The sequence below is a fragment of the Durio zibethinus genome, chromosome 7 (assembly GCF_047325235.1).
Source record: "Durio zibethinus cultivar Kanyao isolate XHJ-2024 chromosome 7, ASM4732523v1, whole genome shotgun sequence".
NCBI lineage: Eukaryota > Viridiplantae > Streptophyta > Magnoliopsida > Malvales > Malvaceae > Durio > Durio zibethinus.
Genome location: NC_143168.1, coordinates 21160688 through 21170990, shown reverse-complemented (window position 1 = coordinate 21170990; position 10303 = coordinate 21160688). Strand labels below are relative to the sequence as shown.

At 31.5% G+C, this 10303-nt stretch overlaps 1 protein-coding gene across 1 annotated transcript; it reads left to right on the top strand.

Moving 5' to 3' along the window:
- Positions 1–1803: 1803 nt before the first annotated feature.
- Positions 1804–8000, top strand: LOC111277459 (UPF0481 protein At3g47200-like). Its single transcript, XM_089763782.1, has 6 exons — positions 1804–1890; positions 2020–2109; positions 2284–2373; positions 2549–2629; positions 2804–2872; positions 6455–8000. Exons 2-6 carry the CDS (start codon positions 2023–2025, stop codon positions 7805–7807), a joined length of 1680 nt encoding a protein of 559 aa, XP_089619908.1. The 5' UTR covers positions 1804–1890; positions 2020–2022; the 3' UTR covers positions 7808–8000.
- Positions 8001–10303: the final 2303 nt, after the last annotated feature.

Genomic DNA, 10303 nt, shown 5'->3' with positions numbered 1-10303 from the left:
TTTAATGTAAATTAAAATTTATTTTTTTAGGAATTTTTAGTTGAAGTTTAGGATAATCTTAAAAAGAATAATTTATACCAATCACATTTATATAAAAGAGATTAGTAATAATTTTATATTTTTTGTATAAATGAATAAATTCTAAAAATTAAATATTATGATAAAAAGTTAGGCACAATATATGTTAATGAAATTATTTATAAGACTCATACAATGTTTGAAATAACTTTTTATGAATTGATGTATATATATATACGCGTGTGTATATGTATATATATATATATATGTAGTGAGAGAGAGAGGATGAAGGATCATTATTTTGGAATGAAACATCATGTCGAGCGGACTTTTTTTAATTTTCAATAATGGCGGTACCTAATAATGATATTCAATTGCTTTAAACAAATTCTCAATAGAATATAAAATAATGACAAACATTCGTCTTTTTCCTTAGAGCATTTGATTGTTTTAAACAAATTTTCACAGAAAATGTAAATTTTAATCAGAGAAGTCCATTATCTTTTCGAGTATTCTTGACAAAAGTTCAAACAAAATGTATGAATAACCCGAGCATTTAACTGTTACCTGATGAATGGTCGATTGCCCCCCAAAACAAGTTGGTTACCTTAAAATGCAATCCACTTCTCATGTATGTATTTTGCAAAAAAATCACTCGAAAGTCAAAATTGATACTATTTGTTGATGAGTTGTTAGGACAATTGATTGCTTTTGCTTAACAACTGAAGGGAGCAATCGATTGCTCTTATTTATTTCATTTCAAAATTAAATATGATGATGTTTAAAATTATAAAAAATTATTTAAAACAAAAACTTTTGTTATCTTTTCTCTAAAGGTAATTGTTACGTCATCGCGGACAATAGTACATCACGTGATTCCGAGCGACACGGTAGTCATGAAATGTGAAGATGTGTAATTATCATATAGACGTACGACTGTGGAAAATGTGACAATTGTGTAATCTGTTCTGTAAGAGTAATTGTTATGTCATAGTCGATAATAGTACATCACGTGAATCTGACGTGAATCTGAGCAACACGGTAATCACGAAATGCGAATATGTGTAATTATTATGTATACATAGCTTGGGTATGGGTCGCCCAGTCCAATATTGAACATCAATCAACACCAAATTTCACAACTGCACAGGCACCATTCTGCTTTCCACTTATCTTAAAAGAAATTATCATTCATGCTTTTCTTAATAGAATAACAATTCATTCTTCAAGAGGTAGTATTCTCTTTCTCTTCAATTAATTCATAATAATGTAGTGTATATCTCATGCTTTTGTGCAGGTAATGGCTACAGATGATGACATCAGCATTACGATAAAGAAGATGCACGACGTTAGGACAATTGATACTATTTGTTGATGAGCAGTTGTTAGGATAATTGATTGTTTTTGCTTAACAACTGATGGAGCAATCGGTTGGTTTTATTTATTTCATTTCAAAATTAAATATGATCTAGTTTAAAATTATCAAAAATTATTTGAAACAAAAAATTTTATTATTTTTTTTGAAGGTAGTTGTTATGTCATTACTGACAATAGTACATCACGTGATTCCGCGCATTACGGTAGTCATGAAAGATGTGAAGATGTGTAATTATCATTTAGACATACGACTGTAGAAAATGTGACAGTTGTGTTATCTGTTCTGTAAGGATAGTTGTTATGTCATAATCGATAATAGTACATCACGTGAATCTGAGCAACACGGTAATCACGAAATGCGAAGACGTGTAATTATTATATATACATAGCTTGGGTGTTGGTTCGCCCAGTCCAATATCTATAGGGGATCAGTTACATCAATCAACACCAATTTCAACAGCTGCACGGGCACGATTCTGCTTTACACTTTGATTGGTAAATCTTAAACAAATTATCATTGATTCTTTTCTCAGTAAAATAACAATTCATTCTTCAAGAGGTGGTATTATATTTCTCTTCAATCAATTCATAATAATGCAGTGTATATCCCGTGTTTTTGTGCAGGTAATGGCTACAGACGGTGACATCAGCATTCCAGTAAAGAAGGAACAACTGGAGCTTAAGGCGGCGGAGAAAGAGATGTTTTTTCCAGAGGTAATTGAAAAGCGTTGCTATATATATATATATATATATGAATTTCGTAGTTAGCTTTGCCTTTTTCAATTTAATGTATGCCTTTTTTTTCCTTTCCTTTTTTCAAGACGTGGTATTATCTTTCTCTTCAATTAATTCGTAATGATGTAGTGAATATCCCGTGTTTTTGTGCAGGTAATGGCTACAGATGGTGACGGCAGCATTCCAGTAAAGAAGGAACGACTCGAGCTTAAGGCGGCAGAGGAAGAGATGTTTTTTCCAGAGGTAATTGAAAAGCGTTGCTATGTGTGTATATATATATGTATGAATTTCGTGGTTAGCTTTGCGTTTTTCAATTTAATATATGCTTTTTTTTCCTTTTCTTTTTTCAAGACGTGGTATTATCTACCTCTTCAATTAATTCATAATAATATAGTGTTTATCCCGTGTTTTTGTGCAGTTTGGATTTTCAGATTCAGATGATGATCAGGAACAACTCGCGGCACTATTCGACCCAGAGGCAGAGATTTTTTATCCAGAGGTAATTGAAAAGCGTTGCTATATATATATATATATATATGTATTTCGTGGTTAGCTTTGCCTTTTTCATTTTAATATATGCCTCTTTTTTCCTTTTCTTTTTTCAAGAGGTGATATTATCTTCCTCTTCAATTAATTCATAATAATGTAGTGTATTTCCCGTGTTTTTGTGCAGTTTTCATTTTCAGATGTTGACGGCGGCTTTACATTCTGTGCGGCAGATTTTGTGATGTTTTGTCCAGAGGTAATTGAAAAGCGTTGCTATATATATATATATATATATGAATTTCGTGGTTAGCTTTGCCTTTTTCAATTAAATATATGCCCTTCTTTTTTTTACGTAGGAGATCAAGATCTAATTGTGTTTTTTTTTTTTTTCCGGTTGTGTTTCTATGTTTCTTGTCTCCTGTTTCCGATAAGTTGTTGATTTCCTGTTTGGTATTGTGTCCGTGTTGCTTAATTGTGGTTTCTTGTATTCTTTCTTGCCTATTGGTCATTTCGACCATGTCTACTGGGTCTATTGTCTCTGGGTTGTTATAAGAGATTGTGGCTGACGCTGGGTTCTTATTGGCTTTGTACGGTATATAACTATACTAACTTTTTGAACCCACGATACACAAGATTTTTTATTATATTTTTTGTAATTTATAATTTATATTTTTTTATAATTTAAAAAGAGTGAGTTTTAAGATAAATTTTATTTAATTTAAATTGATAAATATATTTCAATTTTAAAAGCATAGTATGTGACATTATGATTTTAAATTTTAAAGAACTTTAAAAAATAAAAAAAAATTATGAGGAAATTTATTAAGAAAAAAGAATCTTTTTGATATTTCAAAGTTTTAAAATTTTATTCCGTGATTTAATTTTGAATTTGATTCTTCATTTTTTTAAAATTTAAAATATTTAATTTCAGATTCTTTAATTTGTAAATTATATAATCAAATCAATATTTGATTTAAAATATAATAATGATTTTGATAACTAATAATTATTCTAAAAGAATTTATTCAATTGATAAATAGCATAAAATAAGAATTGTTTTACATTCAAATAAATAGATTATCCCCCTAAATGTTTATGTAATCATGGATCTTATAATATAATATTATTTATGATTACGTTTTGTTTTGTGTGGTTTTTTTTTTTTTTTGCTTTTTAACAGTTAAAATAACAAAAAAAATTTATGAATTTTATCATTTTATTTAAGGAAGTTTCTATATCTTCGATCTTTATTTTATCAAAATACATTTTTTAAGTTCTCCAACTCTTAATTTAGTGGCTAAAAGAATTTTATAATGATGCAAAAGACCTAGTTTCAAGTTAAGATCTTCTCTTCTTTCCTTGTAAGGGATATTTTTTCCCCCAAACCCAAAAAAATATACTTTTTAATATTTAATTCGCGTCAAATAAAATTTTAGTTTAAATCAATATTTTATTTAAATTAAAAGTTTATTTGAATACAAGAGAGCTTAATTAAAAAAAGTAAAATAATTATTTTATCTTCCTTACACAAATTTTAACATATTCCATAAATTTTGATATTCTTATATAATTATTTAGACAATAAATTATATGATGGGAGCTTTTATTCATATCTCATAAGTATTCTCTAAATTCAATTATTTTTTATACTCTAAAGTTTAATTTTAAATTTTTTAATTAATTACATGCCTAACCATATTTCTTATTTTCTCTGAATTCCCCTAACAGCCATTTTCATGCCAAATATTATCATGTCAAAAATTATGTTAAGATATTATGCAATAATATGAAATTATGTCAAATTCATACCAAAATATCTATAGAAAAATATTATATAATAATATAAAATATCATACAAATAATAATTAATAAATCATACAAACAAATGCAAACAAAACTATATCTTACCAAAAAATTTTTTTTTCAATCATTCACAATTCATAAAAACAGAAAAGAAAGAAAAAAATCAGTCAAAAAAAAATACAATCCTGGTCAATGGCCAAAAAGAGGTGTCAAATTAGAACACAAGCCACGTGTGTCCTCAGCAAATGGATCAGCAGCCCTTCTTTAGCCCCAAACGGCAGTGGTCTAGATGAGCATCGAAGTCTGTAATATACCTCTGTCAAGCTCTACAAGGAAACTCTCCCTTCTCTCTTGAACCAAACAAGAACCATAGCAATTAACAGCCTCTACAATTCCCAGAAACCGGCGGTATCCGTCACTGATGCCGCCTGTTGTCGCCGGTAACCGCCACCACCGACCCTCTTCTTTCTTTTCTTTAAAACACTGAGAACAAAACTTGAAACCGGTTGAAGACCCCCGCCTCCTCCCTTTGGTAGATTTTCAAGAGTCTCTCTGCAATTGCCTGAATTAGCCGCCTGCCTTCGCTTTCCCGACAACCTTCTTCCTTTCCTCCAACAATATCCAGAAAAGTAAAACCCAAATCGAGACCTCAAAGAACTCCCTGCCCGACAATTTCCTTTTCCTTTTTACTGTTTGTGTTTGATTGCTGCTATTTTCTGATGATTGTGGATTGTGGATGTCGATCGAATGTCTTTGGATGGATTTGGTTTTGCTGTGAAAATCGATTTTTCTTTTGGGTTGTCGAGTTTGCGGCTTGAACTTCTGGGTTGGGTCCTTATTTTTTATTTTGACAATTGTTTGCTGTGCTGGAGCTGTTTGTTGTTGCTGAAAATATTTTTTTTATCTTTGAGGCTGTATCTATTGACTCCGTTTCGGTGCCGACTCTATTTCTGCTTGCTGATGATTTCCTTCTCGGTTCGTGGATGGGTTCGGTTCTGGTTCGACTTGTTTCAATTCTTTGCTTCTGGGTAGAGGCTTATCGGTGGAATTGCTTGTTGGCTTTATGTTGCCTTTCTTAAATTGCTGTTGACTAGAAAATCAAACTTGAATGCTAAATTTCTCTTCGCGGAATTGCTCTTGATTATTGCTTCTTGCTTGTTGCTTGATACATGATTTGCAGACTTGATTTTGCTTGTCTTGGTCTGCTTCTGTCGGCTATATTGCCCGAATGTGCTTGTCTGGTTCTGTTGAATTGCTGGTTGGTTTGAATGCTTCTTTTTTTTTGTTGATTCTGGTTTCTGGCTTGAATTGCATCTTCGATTGATTTCTATCTCTGGCCTTTGCTTGTGACTCTCTGTTTTGCTTGATATTATGCCGATTGTTTGCTTTTGACAGATTCGATCTTGGTTTAATTCTAGATTTTTTTCCGAAGATGTCTCAGTCATTAAGTCAAAATCTTAAGAAAAATGAAGATCTTCACAAAGAATCCCACTTTTTCTGTTTTGGCTTTTCTTTCTTTTTTTCATTTTTTCATGACCAAATTAAAACTAAAAATAAAATTAAAGTCGAAATTTAAAACAGTCGAAATTTAAAACAAAAAGCAAAATTAAATTTTGGGCTTCTATTTCTTGGATCCAAAATTCATCTTTTGTATTAAAGCTCAATTATATAATTAAATTAAAATTTGAAATATTTTGAAAAAATCTTTAGATGAAATGGGATGTATAAAAAGAAAAACGAAAAGAAAAAAGTGAAGGAAATAAGAAGAAGAATAAAAATGAGTAGAAATGGGTGTGAGATTGAAAAGAACTTTGTCAGAGGTTAAGTAATTATATATTAGAATATTTTTGTAATAAAAAAGTTAGGGTATAAATAATAATAAAGAATAGAAGCTTCCTTATATAATTTATTTTCAAAAAAAAAAAGTGTTGTTTGCTTAAATTTTAATGCCATTATTTTAGCAATTTCAAATCTTGAAAAATGCATTTTATAAAATGATCGCCTATTAAAAATCACTGCATGATCTTTTTAACAGAAGATAGACCCAGATAGTTGGATTATTAGTAGAGTGCCTCCTCGACTACGTGAAGTAAATGCAGAAGCCTATGAACCAAATGTGATTTCAATCGGTCCCTATGGTATTCGTTATAGGAAACGCACGCAGGCAATGGAAGTTGTCAAAGGGAAATGCTTCAGTAGATTCATTGAGGAAGCCAAGCGTGATCGCAGCGAATTTGAAGAGGCCATGAGATCAATAGCAGAACGAGTTGCCAAATGCTACAAAGATTCCTTTAGCTCTCATATTCCAGTAGACGTGCTGGTCCATGATGGATTTTTTATTGTTTGGCTAATACTGGGAAATTACCCAGAAGAAAATTTTTGCCAACTTCGACGGATTCAAACTGACATTCGGTATGATTTGTTACTGTTCCAAAATCAGCTTCCTTTCTTTGTGCTTTTCGATCTATATAGAATGATAAATCCAGAGCGTGAAGATGCTGGCAGAATAACGTCAGAGGGTGAAGATGCTCTTGATAAGTTCGCTCGTTTAGCTCTTTCTTTATTCACAAAAGGGGCGAAAGGCCCAACGATGTGGTCTGAAAAGTACTATACCACATACAGAGACACGAATGATATCAAGCATCTTCTGGGCTTAGTACATGCTACTTGCCTTCCTTCAGCTCAAGGAAGAAAAAATCGCTTTCTGTTTAATCAACAAGCAGAAGCAAAATCAAAAACAAAATCAAAAGCAGAAGCAGAATCAAAAGCAGAAGCAGAAGCAAAAGAAGCAAAATCCCAACGCTCATGGAAATTCATACGCTGTGCAACAGAGCTGGAAGAGGCAGGAATCAAGTTCTTTGGTGAGAAGGTGCAAGATAAGAAGAATAAATCAGGGGTAGAGAGCTTGTTCGATATAGAATTTACAGATGATACAAAAGTACTGAAGATTCCAACCTTCCACGTTGACAATAATACGGAGCGTATCTTGCGAAATTTAATGGCCTACGAACAATCCATCCCAAGTTCGAAACCAACTTACGTTTGTGATTATGTGACGTTCATGGATAACCTCATCAACACAGGCAGAGATGTGCAATTACTCTGTAACTGTGGAATTATTGATAATTGGTTAGGAGATGATGAAGCAGTTGCCCAAATGTTTAACAAACTTCGCAACAACATTTACTGGTGCGATGACTTCTACTATGCGGAGATATTTGGTAAGGTGAATGAGCATTGCCAGAGAAAATGGAACAAATGGATGGCAACATTGAAGAGAGATTATTTTAACTCGCCCTGGTCGCTCATTTCCTTTCTTGCTGCCGTATTTTTGCTCCTATTTACAGCGATACAAGCTTTATTTTCGGTTCTTTCGTATGTTCATTAGTAAGTCTTTAAGTTTTCTTAAGTTTCCAAGGTTGATAGGAGGCAGGGGAAGTACTAAAAGTTCATGTTAATGAGCTATTACATACAATAAAATAAATATTTGACTGCTGCCAACAGCCTTGTACGTGTATTAATTAATTGTGTAATTGCTTCGATGGATAAATGCTTATTCTCTGGGATTCCTAGCAATAGAATTTGTTTAACCTATGTTGCCAAAAATCATATGTTTTAATTACAGCGTTTTCTGTCGCCATGGTCACTCTGATATATTCTCAAGGGATTGATGAATATGCAACTCCCTTTTATCTTTCAACCCAAATCTTATTGCCATCAATCGTTTTCATAGGTTTTTCCCTTGAAATTGTGAGCATTGACTTTAACCAAATATTTTATGTTTTTGGATAATTCAAGTTATATTGGCGAATTTTCTTCCAATTGTACACATCTCTCAATGTTGAAAGATTCTTATTAGGTGGCAAAAGATATTTGGGTGTTATCAAATAATTTTGGACTAAGCACATTTGAAAGTTGTTGAAGACTTGATCACCATATTATTTTAATATTAATTTCATAGACTAATTATAATTATAACTTTTTTATACTTACAATTTCATTAAAAAAAAATTTAGGGAAGTTTGAACAGTTTTTTCGTATGTGCAGGTGCTCTTTAATCTTATTTTCAAAACTGAGTAATTTTAAACTTAATTCTCAAAATAAATTACTTTGTACACATGTAATCCACATCATCATAAGTAAATGACAAGTCATACCAACAAAATAAAAAAATCTTCCAAAATTTCACAATTGAAAGGAAAAAAAAAATCCTTTAATCCTCTTCCAAAAAATTAGGATTCTTTTCCTTCTCCATTCGCCTTTGCCAAATGAGTTTCTTTTGACATTCTTGGGTTATCCAGAATTACAAGCAAAAGCAAAAGCAATACTTATTCAAACGCAAAAGAACAGTTCAAGGCTTTTATTCAAGCAGCAGAAGCAGAAGCAGAAGCAAAAGCAAAGGGATTAATATTCGCGTGCCTCAAACGCTGCGGAGTGCAACAGAGCTGGAGGAAAAAGGCTCATGGAAATTCATGCGCTGTGCAACACAGCTGGAAGAGGCAGGAATCAACTTCGTAAAGAAAGGTAAGGAGGGGAAAGTTAAGAACGGGGAGAAGGAGCAAGTTAAAAGCTCGTTCGATTTAGACTTTACAAAAGACGCGAAACTGAAGATTCCAACCTTGACGATAGTACAGAGCGTATCTTGCATAATTTCTTGGCCTATGAACCATTTACACCAAGTTCGGAACCAACTTACGTTCGCTTTTGATTACGTAGAGTTCATGGATAAGCTCATCAACTCAGGCAAGGACATACAAATACTCCGCAAACATGGAATTATTGATAATTTGAAGAAGCAGTTGCCCCAAACGTTTAACAAAATTCTCGACTTTACTTACTCGTCAAATGACTTCTACTATGAGAAGATAATTGGTAATTAAGGTGAACGAGCAATATTGCCAGAAGAGATGGAACAAATGGAAGGGATCATTGAAGAAAGATTATTTCAACTCGCCCTGGTCGCCCATTTCCTTTCTCGCTGCACTTGTCTTGCTCCTACTTGCAGTGCTACAAGCTATATTTTCAGTTCTTTCTTATGTACATCAGTGAGTGCAATGTTTCTTTTGATTAAGTTGCAGACTGGAGGCCGGATGCTGTGATGTGAAGCCAAGTGATCTATCAAGCACCGTAAACTAAATAAGTTTTTGGCTTCCCTGTAAATATAATTAATGTTTTGTGTTTGTAATTAGTAATTTTTTATGGTTTGTGCATATACTTCTTAATTTGATATATCTGGTAAGGTCTTACTTGTAATTAGTATATTACAAGTAATTTGATCTCTTTATTATTTCAACTAGTTGATGCGCCTCGCTTCAATGAGAAATTTTATTTATATTGATATTAATATAATTATATTTTATTAATTAAAAAAATTAAATATATAAAAAAATTATTTATAAATTACGTAGTACAAATGCATTGACTTGAAAATAAATATCAATTATTATTATTATTATTGTTGTTGTTATTGTTATTATAAAAATTTTATCTAAATTTTTTTATCATTGGAGTCAAATTTAGAAAAAACATTTCACATAAAAATTTTTTCTATCTAAGAAAAATCATTCATTTGTGATTTTTAAAAATTTAATAATCCAAATAATTATCATTTACTTTCAAAATTATCACTTACGCTCTTTTTTTTTTCTCTTTTTTTTCTCTCTAGACTAAGATGAATTGTAGGTTGAAAACATCAAACATTTTCAAATCTTTATTATATTTTTCATATTTGGACAAACATTTGTCAAGGATTTCTTTTTAAATTCCTAATCCTAGTTTAGGAATCATTAGTTTAGGAAATGGATTTATTAACTCTAGATATTTCAATCTAGAGATTTCGGCAAACATTAATTTAGAAATCAAATAGTTGAGGACTATTTTTAAA